Here is an 18,716-nt window from a genome sequence, read left to right as displayed (position 1 = left end):
CCTCTGATTCTGATAGTGAATCACAAACAACTAGTCTCTGTATAGTTTTCTAAAAAATTCTACATTCTACCTATAGTATATATTAATGTACACAGAGACTGGGGAAGGAGATGCTGGAAAGCAGTGCCATGGAAAGGGACCTGGGGGTTCTGGTTGATGGTAAGTTGAATATGAGTCAGCAGTGCCCTGGCAGCCACGAGGGCCAACTGTGTCCTGGGGGGCATCAGGCAAAGCATCGCCAGCTGGTCGAGGGAGGGGATTGTCCCAGTCTGCTCTGCACTGGTGCGGCCTCACCTTGAATATTGTGTGCAGTTTTGGGTGTCACAGTATAGGAAAGATACAAATCTCTAAGAGAATGTCCAAAAGAGAGCTAAAAAGATAGTGAAGGGCCTACAGGGGAAGAGTACAAGGAGCGGCTGAGGTCACTTGATCTGTTCAGCCTAGAGAAGAGGAGACTGAGGGGAGACCTCATTGCAGCCTACAACTTCCTCACAGGGGAAAGCAGAGGGGCAGACACCTATCTCTTCTCTGTGGTGACCAGTGACAGGACACAAGGGAATGACATGAAGTTGAATCAGGGGAGGTTTAGGTTGGATATTAGAAAAAGGTTCTTCCCCCAGAGAGTGGTTGGGCAGTGGAACAGGCTTCCCAGGGAAATGGTCACAGCATTAAGCCTGATAGAGATCAGGAAGTGTTTGGACAATGTTCTCAGTCACACAGTGTGACTCTTTGGATGGTTCTGTGCAGAGCCAGGAGTTGGACTTTGATGATCCTAGTCTCTTCCAACTCAGGATATTCTATGATTCTATATTCATCATAACCACCTTCCACAAATCCATTTACCTGAATATTAAATGAAAAAAGATCAAAATTTCACTAAAATACATTTGGACAGTTATTTATCTTATTTCTTTCAGCTTGATAATTTATTAACTCAAACTCAGACACTGTAACTCATCAACAACTTTCACTCTCTGCTAACTATTCACTAACAAATAAGAAAGCAATAGATATCTTCCACTTATATAAAAAGAATACATGATGTTAGAATTGATTCAAGGAAAAAGACCAAAGTTTTCTGAATTGACTTGCAGCTAGAAGGTTTTTGCCTGGAAACATGTTTAAAAGCCTCAAATTCCAGAGAAGATATATCTACACATTCAAAATACACCTTAGCCTGGTACAAAAACCTGAGACATCAAGCAGTAGATGTTTTTTCCTGGGTTCTTAACAATTCAAATCACCCACTCCATAAACTCAGTAGGTGGCACTGCACATCAAGCTGCAACAACTTCTGCATGGTCAGAAATATTAGAATGGCTTAATAAAATACACCCTGAAGCACAGAGTACGTGCACATATTTGTGGCCTCACATAATTATTTCTTACAATAAAGCTATTGGAAACTTCTCTCTGAAGCAAGGATAATCTGTTTGTCAACACAATTTGCAGTTTCAGGAACCAAGTAACATAAGACCTAGTAAAAAAACTACTTTAAGTGTATGCCTATTAAAATTCGAAATCATAGATCTTTACATAGGAATCACAATGTAATCATGAGGCAAATTACTCATACAAGTAAAAACTATAGACAAGAAGTATCTGAAGAATCAGTTAATATAATACTACATTAGAAACTCTCTAGCTGTGATAAGTGTTTTAGACATATTGCCTTGTAAAGATGTCAGCTTCTGGGCTTAAATCCATGCCCAGGTAGCATGATATTTAGGCAATTGATTTACACACATACTCTCCAATATGGGGATTTCAGTAAATCCTTTCAGTCATGTTTGAAGATGGTATTTAATTAAGGTCTTAACAGGAGAATTATTAACTATATATTCATCCCCATAAGGAATAAAACAGGAAACCTAAACAAAGGTAAGTTGTTTGCTGGGGAGTTGTGAAACATTCCTGTTTGATTTGGAAGCATTTCTGCTGTCCGGTATATAGTATTTGTAAAATGGCTGTTATGTACCTTAAGAATAAATAATGTTATTTGCATAAATACAGTAACCCATGGACAAAGATAATTCCTTAGATATGGAAAAAGTTCAAAGACAAGAGGCAGTATCTGGTCAGATCACTTGACCCTGATGAGGACACTGTATTGCTTTTAGTACCTAAGTACCTTGTAGTGTGTTCTACTATATATATAGCATAGACAAAATCAGATTCTTGTACTCAGGGCAACTTTATAGGAAAAGAAGGAGCTGGGCTTGCCAGTGGTGCTTACATGCTAGAGGGCAATCATTTGAAAAGCAGAATCATATAATCAGAACTCTCTTAGTAAGGAGGGCAATGAGTGCTAGTGCTTCCAAGCAATTTGAACAAACCAGAAGGCTACTAAAACAACTGAACTGGTCACACTCATTCGGGCACCAATTCTGAGTAATACTTGCACGAAGAAATACAGTGTAATCTGCAATTGATGTGCCATCTTCCATTTCAAGAAAATTCACTCAAGTAAGGATTCTGAAGGCATTTGACCCGAACTGTCAGTCAGAAGTTACCTTGCCATTATGCTGTAACCCAACTCTAATACAAGTCAAAATATAGTTTGTAAACTTCAATAGAGAGAAAGAAAATAAGGCCACAAAGATACTTCATATATGCACAGGTATTTTAACAAACTTTCTTTTGTGCCGTTTAACGCCAAAGAAATTTTTTCTAAAACATTGTGACCCTTTAAAGGCCAGTGTATCTATCATCTGTATTTTGCAAAACAAAAATGACTGGCTAATCTAGGTTTTTTCTTCACATCACAAAAAATTTTCTTTCAGTTCTAATATAGTTTTTATGTAAAGAAAGTGCTGCCCATATTAAAAACTGTGCCAAAGAAAGATTTACAACACATTAGTAACCCATGAAAAAAGCAATTTGCAATGATAAAGCAATATTAAGAAATAATAGCACACAGTATGTAGTAATCATTTACTGATTTTAGTTTTATAAATATATAGGATTTTTGTAAAAGGAAATTATCTTCTATCCTAATTAGAAACTCATTATTTAATCTAGACTAAAGTTAGTTATGGAAATCTCATATAGCAAAAACATTCCTTTGCTGAGATTAACACAAGTCAAATTTGGATTTATTTAACCAATCAAAAATATACCCATACATATTTAAAGCAGGAGCTGAAATGAAGTAGAATTAATGCGTTTGCTTCAGTTTTGATCCTAAGTTCCCTTGCAGAATATAGTTAGAACACACATCACTAAACATTAGAAAACCATTAGGCAGAAAGTAGTTATCTGCTTGTTAATAGGATTCCTCCATTCTTACACAATACCCTCCCGATACTTAATTTTCAAAAAGTCATACACTACTCCTAACTGGATAACAAGCAGATTTACATATATTACAAAACTCTACCTAATAATTAATACTATATTAAAATTTATTTTTATTTTTCAAGCTAACAAACAAAAAGCCAAATGTTAAATTTCCCTGGGGGAGAAGTGTGGGAGGTGGGGAGGGATTTTGCTTAGCTTGCAAAATTTATGTTACAAACCAAGCATCAAGAAATTAAGTCACCAGAAAGCAGAAGCAATTCTTCAACACATGGTCATAGATATTCAGAAACTACTTTGTCAAGGGTAGTCGTAGGGTTTTTAAAAAAGTTTTGAAATTTCAGCTTAAAGAATTAGCTCATTTCTGCTTTTGCTATGCACAGTCTTTTTGTTCTCATTTTAAAAAGAAATTTAATAAAAATAAATAAAAACACATTGCCGGTATTTGCTGGGGAATGGCTAATCTCACTTGGATGCATCTTTTAAATTTAATATTCAAGAGGTAAGAGATATCTAACTTAATTTCCAATGACAATTTCTTATAAGAAGTAGGCTAATGCATTACCATTTAGTTACAAGACTACAAACACGAGTCTGGCCCAAAGCCCACTAAAGTGAATGGAAAATCTCACACTAACTTCAAAGGACTTGGGATCAGTCCCTATAATAACTACATGAAGAACATTCCATTTTGGGTGATGCAGCTGCATAGCAGTGGTTAATAAAGTCAATGTGTGTTTTCAGCGGCTGGAACTTTTTTCAGGAAAGAGTTATACTGGGATACTGGGAAGCAAATAGATTCATCTGCCTAATAGGGTATTAAAAAAAAAAAAAAAAGAAAAAGTAGAAGGTCATGTAGTACCCAGGCCCTCAGGGTATCAGAAGGCTTGGAGTAATCCCATATTATGCCACACTAATCTAAAGGGAAAAACCTCACCATAGTAAGAATTCTCCAGGTCTCAGCCCAAAAAGTTATTTTTACTGTAATCTTTTACAAGGCTTTTAGAGATGAGCATGCTCAGCTGGTAGGCACTGGCATCCAAACTGGCCAGCACTGCATTCAGAACGGATGGCTGCACTTCCTGCAGGCTCTTGCCTATGACAGCAGGAGGAAGCTTTTCAGTGACTGTTTGCATTACCCCCTACCCAGGACAATGGATGCTTACACCTACTAATGAGAACCAAAGATTGCATTCATAAAGGAAGAACATGTTTCTTAAATTATATTTCTGAGGGAAAAGGTTATTTAAAAATATATGCTACTTATATACTTAACAGAACTCATTCATAGAAGACACAATTATTGAATAATAAAGTAGATTATCTTTATTATTAAATAATCATATGAAAAAAATGCAAAAACACATTTCCATTTCTTATAGGAAATTTCTGTATGGGCCTTCTTCGACATCAGGTAACAGGTTTGTTCATCTTCAATCCTGTTTCCATTATTTCGAAAATGTAATTTTTACCCTTTTTTCTGAATTCAATTATTTCATAAAGAGCAAAGGAAATTGGCTAATGGACTATACAAGAATAAACTATTAAAACTGGCTGTGCAAAGTGAGGAAACAAAAACAATGAGAAGCATATTTTCCTTTCTAGTCACTGCTTGTTTCTTGAACCAATGAAAGACATAAAATTTCTGACAAATTGTGATTTTTTAGTTGATGGAACTGACTGAAGTAATAAACTGCATTTCCCTTTTTATAGCCATTCAAAGTAACTACAAAGTCTTGTATCATGGCAACTGTACAAATTAATCTGGACAGAAAAAATGCAATGCATTCTAACAAGGTTCAAATAAAAAAAGAGCAAATATTGGATTCACTGTTATTTGAAATATTACATCGGAAACTAATTTAATTCATAAATTTTAAATGTATCATTTATTTTATGCTAACCAAAATCCACATCTGAAATCTACATTATCTCACTATCAAGTTGCAGCTGACAATTAACAGAAGACCTGGTAACATCTTGGAGACAACTAGATGCAAAGAATAGGCTATGCTGACAGTAAATCCAAGTTAAGATTTCTGTTTCTTAAAGACAATTAATAATGGGACTAAATCAGTTAAGCTGCTACAGTCAGAGAAATAACAGCACTACTGCCAAATCTTTTAAAAAAATTAAAAGGCCAAGGATCTAAAAGCAGAGAACATTTTTTTCATTACCACTATGTTCCATAAACATCTAATTTACAGAAATAAAGACAAGATAAATGTAAAATTCAGCACTCAGATAATATTTCCTGCTAAGTGACATGCAAAAGAACATAAAAATATCATTATCAAATTGAAAAAAACACTTGTAACTCTCCAGAAAAGCAGCATCTTAATCCAGTATACTTACATTATTGCATTCTCCCAGGAAATACAGTGCAAATCCATCAGCTTTTGTAGCTGCCAAAGCAATAACAAAATAAATAATTGTACTCACAAGGGTAAATCAAACTTAAAAAATATCTCTGAGGTGAAACCACAGATTCAATTCTATTTAGGACAAATGTCTAAAATTCTAAAGGTTAAGGTCAATTGCTGTGTCCCTTGAAACTTTCCAGACTCTACAGTTAGAGGTACTAACACATAATTCTTCTTTTCTCAATTTTTATTTACTATATTCTAAAAGTTCCTTAGAAACAACTTCTTTATATATCTTATTCATACACCAAAGCCTAAGGTCTGTAAATTCAAATTAATTCATACAACAGTATAGAATTAACACAAAAATACAATAATATTATCAGCCAGATACAATTATAATTTCCACAACTAAAATAAAAGGTAGTTGTAAATGTTAAGGAATATTTGTCCCTGCCTTAAAACAGAAAAGCACAGGAAAATGAGGAGTTGCAAATATTGCCACAAAAATGTGTTTCCAAACAGTTTGTTTTCTGCATCTCCCCCATATTAAAAACACTGACATAAACCAGAAAGTTTATAGTCGTCAGAATTTTGCCAGATTCAGATTGTTCTAGGAAACAGAGTAAAGTGAAGTTCCTTCAACTCTCAAAAGTTTAAAGTCAACCAACCATCATAAATCACTGCTCAAATGAAAACTCTCAAAATTGGAACAGGATATAGAAGACAACGTTTTTCACTTTACACAACAGACTTTGAGCATGTATTTGTCTTTCCGAGAGTTATTAAACATTCTAACCAGTAAAAGAACATATCTGGTACCTATTTTTTGTGAATGAACACAAGAATCCATTTAGTACTTTCCAGGGGAGAAATTATACTCGTGTGAAATCAAATCAAATGGCTTTCTTCTTTTCTTTGACAAAAGGAAAAAAGTCCCACTGTGTAGTTACTTGCTCATTGTTAACTGCTCAACACCAGTAAGAGTTGAGGGCATGGTAATTTGCATTCAGATTTTAAATCCTTCAGCTGTAGTATGTATTTTGAGCTGCAAGGCAAATGAGCACTGTAAAGGAAATATATATATAAAAAAACCCCTCATCTGCTTTACAAAAGGAAAACAATTGTAAAACATAAGCACTTTGTCTCGTCAATTCTCTCTTGCTGTGTATTAATAAAATCCAGTTTGATTTGCTGTCAGTTGGACATCAATATCCAAATCCTAATTTAAGCAAAACCAGTAAACAGAAGTGGTCCTCTTGAAAGATTATATGTATAAAATAGAACTATTATTCATCATTACAAAATTATGAAGTAGCAGGGACAGTAAAATCTTTTTAAAGAGCTGACTGAAAGTTATATTATCAAAGCTACTGTGATACTCCCTATTAAAGTCTGAGCATATCCACTCTGGTTAAAAAGAAGCTGAATTACACTTCTATTGTTATTGAGATTTTTGGTTTTGTTTGTTTTTTTTTTTAACTTTTGACCATATGTACTATTATCTTACCACAAAAGTTATTTACATCAGATAGGGAAAAAATTAAACAAATTAGTTTGAGATCACACAAAAGATATGCCTTCTTGCAGCAACATTTCAGTTTTGTTTCAAAAGGAGTTTCAGTATGCAATGATATTGCCAGTAGATTTATTTTTTTTTTACTTTCAATATTGATATCGCAACACCATCATAACCAGAACAGAATATTCTTTGGCTCATTTAACAGGAGACTCTAATTTCACAATTAGCTATGCAACTGTTTCCAAAGATGACATTCACTTAAGTGCAGTTAAGGATTCACTGAGGGACAGAAGGTGAAGTAAGTTCATACTGCGGGAACATCCAATGAGAACACTGTTATCCCTCCATACCTTTCTTTATTAATTAAATCACATAAGAAATGTGCTGTGCACTGATCCTAAGTAACAGCTCAGAGACATCTGATTCTTTTTCTTACCTATTTTAATAATGCTGCTCAGCTCATACAGAAGCAGTTGGTTATCTCCTCCTGTATCCAGGCGCTGTTCTATATAGCTGTTCAATTCATACACTACACCTTGCATATTCGTATCCTGGTACTATGGAAACAAAGATGAGAAGAATATTTTAGAATAACTCAGGTGTAATTTGCAGGTTTTAAACATACAAACTCATTAAAAATAATATGTTAAGATTTCAATACTGAGTCAATCAGAACTGTCCTAATCCAGCTGGCTGAAGAACAAGGTCACTGCTAAGCAAGAGACACAACACTCCACACTGTGCTCCATTAGACATTTGTACATTTGTTTAAAGAGTATTGAGAACACCACTGAGCAATTATGAATTGCCTAAACCGGGCCAGGGTCATGTACAATGTCTCAAGAAGAAACTAAGAGATATGAAAATTATAAGGTAAGTAGACTTCAACTTCTTCCTTTTAAGCTCCCAGTTCACCATGAAAGGAAACAAGCATCTTCCACATCAAATTCATGAGCCAAAAGACAGAACTGTGCCAAGCACCAGAGCTTTCAGGTGGGAGCTCAGGGAGCTCAGTGTTTCAAATACAGCAATCATTAACACCAACAAAGTGAAGGACAAAAATCACACGAGCTGAAATCATGCTAGCTACTGTGGCTCCATAGGCATTTGTTTCAACTGACAATGGCAGACACAAATCAAATCTGCTGGCAGATTACAAATCAGTTAGGATGCTTAGATAGGAGCCATGGGGTTCTGGTTGCTGGAATGATGGAACAGCATGACATGGTTAAAATCTCAGGAAAGGAGATGCAGCTTCCCTTCAGGGGCCCAGCTGCATTTGTTTATCCATTTCCCGAGTTCTGAAACCAAGTCCTGAAGGGCTGATAAAACTGGCAGTAAATGTGTATGTGTAGCATGACAGCATCACGAGCAATAGTTTCACAGAAAGCAATCCTTGGCACTGAATAAAGATTCATGACACATTAAAGTGTCACATGTACAGGTTTACCCAAATTTATAGACAGAGAAGATCTAGAGAGATATTGAGCAGAGTTACATATATGCACATAAACATGGCAATGGTGGGTAGATTGTGGCACTGAACATTCATGGCATTTTCCATTAGTAGTTTATATTAGTCTAGTCTATATTAAATTTGGCTCTGAAGTATGAAGGAGCAGGAGAATAAGTCTTAGTCTTTCAATCAACCTTAATTTGTTTAAACATCACCAGCTTAATTTTTAGTTTAAGCAATTTACTGCATCACTGAGTTCAATAAGTAGTTGACCATATTACTTTCTTCAGTTACCACATTACCAGTTTTGGGCAGGATAATAAATCTTTACTCAGTGCCAAGGATTGCTTTCTGTGGAGCTATTGCTCGTGATGGTGTCATGCTACACATACACATTTATTGCCAGATTTATCAGCCCTTCAGGACTTGGATTAAGCACATAACTTACACAATATATTCCATGCTATAACTTTTATTCCCTCTATTATTTTCATGCATTTCTACATACAACACATTATGTCATGAATACAGAGGATATAGCCATATATATATTTAGGATACATTTTTCTACTTCATCTCAGAAAATCAAAAAAAACTCCACAAACAAAAAACCAAGTGCTTGTTGGATAATATGAATTCCCAATTTCTTTAAATTAAGCAGATCTCAATCTTGACTTCAAAATGGTTCCCAAGAATATACAGTCTTTGCCAAGACCCCTTCTTAATCTATTGCTCCACATGGATGTATTAGAAAATTTGAGACCTAGGGTGTCCAAAATATTTTCAACGTATAACAAACCTGACACTTAATAATTCTTTCTATAAAATGATGTGATGATTATGAATTTTGACAGTAATGTAAGGTCACACTGCATAATTGCATAAACTGCTGCAAGTCTTGAGTTTACAATACAGCATGCCATCACCAATATTAGCACCATATGGCAGCTGGCAAGCTTCCATTGACTGCCCTCTGTTGTGTCCCACATTTACTACTGTTGGATTATTCAAAGGGAGAAAACAATAGCATGGTTTCATGAAAGTGTAGCTTTTATACTTATGATATAGTCATAAGTAGCCATATAACAGGAAAATGGTGAACAAGACTCTATACTATTCATACATGTTAACCCATATCTGCAAAAGTATGTGTAGCCACATACCCTAATGCAACAACAGGTAATGATGCACACATGCACAAAGCCTTTATCATGTGGAATAACACCTTCTCAGAACTTGGAAATGACTACATATCTCCTCACTTGTGATGAACAGTCAGGATTTAAATCAAATCTTCAAAGATTAAAGCTAATACGTTATGAGAACACATCATCAAAACGAGCGCATTGGCATAACGGCCGTGGCAGAATCAGCGCTTTCCCTGTAATCAAGCAGTAGTTTTGTGTGCATGGTAATTACATAACAACCTATGTGCCCTTGATGCTCACCTCTGCAACATATGCTTGCAAATGTTTTGTAAGCAGGGCAAACCATTGCATGCATCCACATTACTAAAACGATGGTAGCTGTGTAATACATGTAGTTGTTACAATGGCAGATTTCTGCTGCTGACAATATGTGGATCCATAATTGGCCAGATGAATACAATTTGTCCAGATTCACAATTAAGTACTTCTATCACTTAGATCAATCATCAACAACGAATTACTTCATCATGCTATGAAATGGTTTTCTTTTTATTACAGTAGAATGAAAGAGACTTTTTTATTTGGTTCTAGGCATTTTAGATTCGATAACCAATGTGGTTGAAAAGCCACAATAGTCTTTATGAAATCATGTATTTAAACACTGAATAAGTCCTCAGCAAACCTTGGTACAAGCACCATTCATTGTGGTTGCTAACACAGATTTGTGCATATGTGGTATAAAACTTATTTCAGGAAAGTAACTCCTCAAAAAAAATTATACACACTTGATGGAAAAGGAGTACTTATATATCTATAAACACTATTGTATGGAGTAAGTACTGTTTCTTAATTTGCTATGGTAGTTCAGTTTGCAATTTATATTGTTCAAACTCATCAACTTTTCCTTAATTCATTCTTCTCATTGCTAATTTCCTTCTATTTGCGTGGCTACAACTATTTTTGTGTATTTATCGTAAAATTCGGAATTTCAGTGACGTTACGTAAAATAATTCAAGTGGATTAAAAACTAGTTTAGCACTATCATACCAGCATCATATTTCTAGTAGCTATATATATTTTAAAGCTATAAAAATGAGCTAACAATTAAGAAGGGAAATCCTGTTATAAATATTCATGTTAAAATTTATAAATATGAAAGATGGATGTTTTATGGGATTTATATAAAAATATTTCTATGGTTCTTTGTCTTTAGAATATTGTGGTCTTTGAATATTGTCTTCTGTGCAACAGAAAACAACAACCCATGACAGGTAATACAAGAATAATGTTGTCACTTATACAAGGACTCTTAGAACATAAACATGAAAGAAGATACTGAAATATCATAGAGTGAGTTGAATTTTAAGCATTCATTCTAAACAAGTAAGCCACATGGAAAAACTAATATTCAAGGACACAATTTAATACCTAAAGTAAATTTTATATACGACAAACAGAAACAAACTTTAATTTCCATGCTTTGATGTTTGTAAGGTAGCTGTGCCAGGGGCATTTTATGCTTCTCTAGAAAAAAAGTCCTTCTGCTGCAACAAAAAGCACAAGGTCAATGAGTGCCAGCATAATCCAGAAGTTGATCTGTTTCCTCTATATCTTCTTAAAATGTCTCCTGAATAGCAATGAGAAGAGCAAGTTTCTATTTAAGACTTACTTCCTACTACAGAGCTCTTTCTCCAGATCAACAATTGCCTGGTTCTGCAACACAGTCTGGTCCTTTTACAGACCTCATAGCATATGACCTTATTGCAGACTAGAGTTAGAATAAACAAGGAGCGCAAATTCCACTTAATGTGGAGAGGGCTGGCCAGATGTATTTTTGGGGATGCAGAATTTCAACGGATGAGGAAAAGAAAAAAACCTCAGAACTGTGAGAGTCACAGGAAGATCCATATGAAGTATGGATCTTCATAGCCAGTGCTATCCCAGATTTCCCCTAGGCTATGCCAGAGGAGCTGGGAGGTGGGGAGGTGAGGGGCACTGCCTGGCTCTCACCATCGTGCAGGCTGCCTGGCAGGAGTGTGCAATAAGAACACTAGCAGTGCTGAGCGAGCCAATGTTATATGTGTTGTATTCAGTGCTACCCTATCCAATTGCAACATACTCTATAGATGTCAGAGGGGCCACGCCATGAATAGACGTAGGGACACTTGAAACTGAGGTCATAAATTTAATCTGAGACATGTAAGCAAACAAGCAAGCGAGCAAGCAAGAAAGAACAATAACAAAAAAATAAAGGATCTGTTGGGGCAAATAGAGGCTCTTGTAGAGAGCCTCAGTTGTTGAAGGGTGGTAAATCACTAAGAATAAAGGATGTACGTAGGCCAAGGACATGGTATATAGACACAGGAGTTTAAAAGACCTATTCTCTCTCTGGTTACATCACTTAGTATTTCAGACAACCAGCTTCTTCAAACCACCTAAATTCATCTGTCAATGGTAGCATCAAGACCTGCCGATAATGAATTCAAGGGATTCTGCACAACATTTTACACAAAACAATGTCCTTAGGCAGGGACTGGATTTTACCACAAATATGAGAGTCATAGGGTTCAAAATGTGACAACAACCTGTACCCAAGCTTCTTTGGTCAACTCTTTAAAACTGACAGCTTCTTTCTTCGCTATGAAGCACACTACAGAACATAGACAACTGCTGAACTAAAAACAACCAAAATCTCCTGATAAACTTACAGCCAACACAAGTTTTCTTTCCTATAAAACTATAGTCCTGGCAACAAGAGTCATAAGGCCAACGCAGTTAAAGATGAACTAAAAAAACCCTTCAAATAAAAAAAGAGGAGCATTTGTTTGCAGTCTTAATGGTCTGAATATTTACTTAACATTTGATTTGCGATGTCAGTCTGAACTATTTCATGTCAGGTATTCTCAAACTTGAGCAGAAGTATAGAAAGACTGATGTTACATACTTAAATTCTCAGTGCCAATGATATTTACATTATATAAAAAGAATACCCAACAGCAATTTTTCTGTAGATCTTAAAAATAAGCATTGTGGTCATGAAAATAAATAAACAAACTAAAATGTTTGATGCCTTTTGTTGAAATAGATCAGCTTTCTCTTCCCTCATGTAGCGTTATGAAAAATCCCAGATTCACACTTACCACCTGATTCAAGAGACTTGCTCTATATAATTTTCCAGGTGCCTCCTTGACTTATATTCTGGAACGATAACCAGTATTCAAACCATACTCAATTACTGTATCTTTTCTAACAAAATACTATATGTTCTTTAAGAATTTTGGCACTATTACTTTATTTGCCCACATAATAAGCAGGTTTATTTAAACTGAAAAATATTCTTAAATTTTTCTTCTCTTTTCTTTCTTCCCCACAAAGGAATGCATAACTAGAGAGGAACATATCGGTGACTAAATCCAGTCCCTTGCAGGCAAAGGCAGGCTTGTAAGAGACATTTAGTTTAAAACTACTTAAAATATTCATTCCATGTGTCATTGCACTTTACTGCAATGAGTATTCAGACATCTAGTGTAGAAACAAAGAAGGCCAGACCTAGAAGTATCACAATAGTCACTTACTTTAAATGTAAGAAATTATTGTATTTTAGCTATAGTGATGTTATTGCATTTCTGAAGACCAGTCAGTATAAAGAAAGGAATGGTTGTAGAAAAAAAAAAAAGCCAATCTATTTAATTAAACCAAAAATATAATTTATTCAGGTCATTTTTATGTGTGGTAAGTTAGGTTGTCTAAATATTTGCTATTTATGTTTACATGTACTGCTACCTTTTGTCCTCCTACCATTTGTAGGCCTGGTACTTTCACACTAGCTGCAATATTTTGCATTGTTTATCTGCAGTGATAGTTAGTTCACATCTTGCACCGAAACTGGTGTTTGTTATTTTTGGGCACAGATAACTAAGAGACAACTACATCCTATGAAAAGTGAAAACCCATCTATACTGCACATTTGAATAACTAAAAATAGGGACATTTACTTCATTAAAAAAAAAATAATTAAAAAATACAAGAAAAAACAACCCTAGAAAAGGCTAATAAAACTGCTTGCTTCCTTTAAGGTGAAAATGCTGAGCCAAAAGATGCCAAATCCTCTGATTGAAAAATAAAAGTAGAAAGAGTGTGGTAAGCAAGCTCACAGTGCAGAGCTGGCTTTCAGAGGAGCAATGAGCATGAAGAGGAAACTCAGAAAAATCTCTTTGCTCCAAAAAATCAAAAGAGGTAACTGGGATTGGTTGCAGTAACCAGTTTTCTTTAAACTTGGATACTGGAAAGCAAGAAACTATAAAGAGCAGACTTAGCTGAGGTGATTAATTTTAATGCTTGTACATAGCCTCAGAGAAAACTGCTTCTACGTGCATTTGTCTGACGTCTATTCTTCTTGTTTTGACTGGAGAGGACATGGGTTAGGACTTGTACGGTAAATAAAGTTTAGCACTGCCACACCATACAGAGGTATTTATGAATTGTTTGTTTGCTCATCAAACACCTTCACGACAAAAGCAAAAGGAAAATATGACATGACATTTGGCAGGACAGGCCCTATTAAGACAAAAGATGTAAACCAGCTCTCTCATTCTGAACAGAAAGAACTGAATAATTCTGAAAGCACACATTTGCCAGCCTTTTTATGCAGCTGATTTTCAAGCCTCAGAGAGACAATGAATATCTTTCCTAGAAGAAGCTTCTTGCCACATAACCCCCATTTAATGGCATCCAATTCTAATCTTTCCATCAGATCCTTGCATGTTACCAAATAGTAACACTGAAATAAATTGCTTCACTAGTAATAGGAAAAATACATAATAAAAAGCAAAAGCTTCACTTGTGAGACAAGAACCTTATGATTATATAAAAGTAACCATATAATCTGTTATTAACTGTAGGGCTCATAAAACATTAATATCTCAATTATATCATCTCTCCAGATTATATAACAAAACAGCATAATGAGTTTCATTTTAACTTGACAAGGCTGAATATTGCTCCTGTTTTTAAAAAGCTTTTTATAAAACTACATTCCCTCCTAATACTTGACTTGCAAGCACTCTAAAGACACCATGTACAAAATTAAAAATAAACTTCCTCATTTTCCTACCACTGTTGCTTATCACTACCACAGTATACACAAGATTTTCTTTTTAAAGAAATCTGCTTATACAAGCATCTTCTTCTCGTGACAATGCCATTTGCAACACTTCTAAAGACTAAATATACATATACCTATATATATTTTTTTTCTAGTTCCCCTAACTTTTTGATTAATTTGTCACAGTCCTCAGTTCTGATACTGTGCGAAGACATTTAAATCCAATCTTTAATAAGAAAATGCTACAAGGAATGAGCTTGCTTTGCCAACGTGTCATAAAGAACCCAAACTTTTATCAGCAGTTTCACAGTGAAGATACATGCAATTACTGCAACTATTTACTGAAAACACACTTGCTAATTCTGTAACTATCAGTGACATACTGCGCTGGGTGCTCGCTGGTGCCAAGGCAGCTGCCGAAAGCTTCAAGTCCAAAAAGGGGAAAGGAGAGGATTAAAGTATCATTCCTATTTCCAAGAATAAAGTACTGTAAGTGAGCTAGTCACTTCCTGGGTAACAATTTTCTGGTGTTTATATGGTAAACTTCTGCAAAGTGAATTGTTGTTGGCATCACCGGAGTTTTCAAAGCAAAGGTACTTGCCAAAACGCAGCTTCACTGGAAGTATTGTTCACATAAACATGGAATGGAAAGTTATTAAGCAAAATGAACAGCTAATTTTGCTGTGATCATATCAGGAACACTGAGTATTTTCATTTAAACTTCAGAATCTGAGGTACAAAAGAGCACACAGTGATCACGGGAAACTTAGCAGCACGTAGAACAAAATCCTGGCTATAGTTCATGAAGGAATGGGGTTATTTTTGCCAACTGAAAAGAATAACATGTCTCCAATGCACACTGTTTTCACTAATGCTGTCAAAGAACTACATCTTTAGTTTGGATGTACATGGATAAACATGCACTTAGTGCTCAAACTCACACTCCTCTTTTTTCATTTCTTTTGCAGACAAAACAGCAAAAAAACACAGTATAAAATTTAGCTTAAATTTTCTTCATCAAAATAGTTCAATAGTTGGTTTTGTTTCTGAAATCCCTCTGCCCAGAAAACCACTTATGTAGCTAGGATGGATAGGATCAGCCAACACACATCTGCACAATAAGTAAGCAAAAGAAACTCAGCATTTCCAAGGATGTTCCCAATACTACATCATGTGAAAAGGAGATTCTGTCCCCAGTTACATATATTTCATAAACACTGTAATTTAGTATGCAGAAAAAAGTTCACAGGTTCACTGTTTGGTCACAGATGCTCATGAGGTATTTTGTAACCAGAGCTGTTCTTATGCCAAAAGCAGTTTACAGGCATCAGGAAATTTCCCCCCACCACCAATCATCAGATGCAATGTCAAGTCAAACTACGAAAGCTTTACATGTAACTTCTGAACACAGAAATATTGAGGAAATTGCCATTAGTAGACCAGAATCAAAAATAATAAATTTTGAGAAGCTTCTTTTCTACTCTAAAAAACTCAAGGTTTAAAATATGTGGACATTTTCTCCTGTTTTCTTCTATTTTCTCCTCTCTCCTTGTTTTGAAAACTTGCAGTGTACTGCTGATAGCCAAGATTGCTGCTTTATGTTAATTTTTCCACTAAGATGCTAAAAATGACAAAATATTAAAAATGTAGTTCCTAAACAATGGGATTTTAAAACTTCTATTTCAAAACTTCTTAAATTTTCAGAGTAAAACTGCAACATAAACCCCTTGAAAATACTGAAATTTCCTTCCAGTAATGAAAGATTTTTCTCAGTATATTTCTACCTTGTTTTCTAGCTAACATAATATTCTGAATCAACAGTGATTTAATTCTGCACCAAATTCCCTTTCACTAACCTTAATTTTTTCTTCCCTATGATACAAGCTACTTCTTGCAAACTTTTTCAGGAATTAAAAATGTAACACTTAATGACTTTAAAACTCATAATTCTTCAGTCAGCATGAACATGTCTTTTTGTCTGAAAAACATTACTCATATACAGAACCTTTCCTAATTTAAATTACAACTTATGTTTATATTTTAATTAAACTGGTATCTGTTTAAGCTGCTGCTGAAGGAAGAGGAGGTAATACAATGGTCTACATTATTATATATGGCATTATTAAAAAATACTACAAATTAACAAAACTGTTAATCTGTAGCATGGTACATTACTGAGTGCCTTCAAGTACTTTAAAAGAAAAAAAAACAAATAATAGTGCAACAGAGTATACACACCAAGTGCACAATGATTGATGGCTCAAAAAAACAAGGGAGAAAATGTTTACTTCAGAACATCTAAAGTATCATCTGCACACCACTGATTCCATGGCTTCAAGCGACAGCCCATCTATCTTTTGGAAAACTCAGAGCCACTATACATGACTTTGAGGGGCTGAGATGGCTGCCAGCAGATGGTCCAAAAGACAGAAGAGGTGACTGGCAGTGCAGACCTGGGGGGGTTCAGGGTTCCAGAACTTGCTTTCTTTGCCTTAAATCGCTCAAATGTGGTAACCAAGATATGTTTCATAATTATTTTACAGTTTTAGGTAAATGATAATCTATTTACCAAATTAATGACAATGAAAAGGAACTTTCTTCCACATACATAACTAGAGCTTCTGAGATTTTTAGGCAGATCCTTCATTATTTTGAAATCAAAATATTATGTTTAGATATACTAATAACAATAATCCTAGGTTACACTGGTAGGTATTCACTTAACTGTCATAGCAGTTGAATACTAAGAGACAAAAATCATGTTACAAGTTAATGAATTACTAAAACATATTAATTTTCACCTACATGCCCAACACCCTTATAAATCCATGGCACATCATGTATATGGAGTACTTCTGCATGAATAAACCCAATTTAGATAACATTTAATATCTTTTCATAGTCACATATGAGGTGAACTTCAGTTTCCCCTTATGCCAGCCCTCCGCTTACAGGGTTACCAAACTGAGTTTCCACTACCAGCCTGAGTTCTCCACTCCTTCCATACTCTAACATTCTTCAAAGGACTTCTATTGAGTGCAAGACCACTCAGCCAGCTTTTGCAGTCTTTCAATCAGCCTTATTTTTAATATGTGTCTAACACTACCATGTTTCTCCTGGGAACATGAAATAATTTATGCAACTCATTCAAGAAGTGGAAAAAAGCAGGACTATGATTCCACTTTAGAAAGTTGTAAGTGGCTCCCCCACCTCATGGGGTGCTTCAGGGTGGCTGGACCCATCTGAGGGCAACAGATTGTCCTGTACTGACCTTTTCTCATTCCCAACAAAGACACTTGTTTCTAACAGATTCCTGCAATTAGTCATCAGTCATGGACAGATATTCTGCAGGACACAGTGTCAATCAGATATAAGGCTAGGGTAGGGAACTTATTACTGAATATGTTTTTTTAGGATTTTACATTACATTTCATACAGAACACTGCAAAATATTTCAAATTAGAGAATTTAGCTCATTTCTACCACACCACATCTCAAAAGGGGAGATAGGGCATATTCCTTCCCTTGTTTCCTCTTATGCTTGATCAGAGACTACGTAAAAATCATCTCAAGTGAACTGAGGGCCTCAGAGACTACACTACTTTTTAGAGGGGATAGAGAGTAGCACTTACCCTGCTGACTTCTTTAGGAGTTGATTCATCTAAAAGGAAACAAACCAAACAATTAGACACTCTGGGAAGTTTTTAGACTGAATGAAGAATAAGATAACAAATTTCAAACAATTTTTGCATCTTTTTACAAAACTTTTCTAACATGGTTCAATAAAGTGACTGAAATATCCTGAGACTGGCTTGCATTTACAGTC

General features: G+C 35.2%; 1 protein-coding gene across 5 annotated transcripts in view; it reads right to left on the bottom strand.

Moving 5' to 3' along the window:
• The window catches only part of PDE10A (phosphodiesterase 10A), a 353,359-nt gene that overhangs the window by 52,266 nt on the left and 282,377 nt on the right, over positions 1-18,716 (bottom strand). For all 5 annotated transcript variants that reach the window (XM_051811135.1, XM_051811134.1, XM_051811132.1 and 2 more), the window contains exons 3-5: positions 18,523-18,551; positions 7,619-7,739; positions 5,653-5,702 (exon numbers count right to left, since the gene is read on the bottom strand). In XM_051811135.1, the coding sequence (XP_051667095.1) occupies positions 5,653-5,702; positions 7,619-7,739; positions 18,523-18,551 (200 nt within the window). The remainder of the gene's footprint in view (positions 1-5,652; positions 5,703-7,618; positions 7,740-18,522; positions 18,552-18,716) is intronic.

This window comes from Manacus candei, unplaced genomic scaffold (assembly GCF_025592945.1).
Source record: "Manacus candei isolate 608988 ecotype Guabito, Panama unplaced genomic scaffold, ASM2559294v1 h1tg000081l, whole genome shotgun sequence".
Taxonomy (NCBI): Eukaryota; Metazoa; Chordata; class Aves; order Passeriformes; family Pipridae; genus Manacus; species Manacus candei.
Note: the sequence above shows the minus strand (reverse complement) of the source record. Positions and strands in the feature narration are given on the sequence as shown.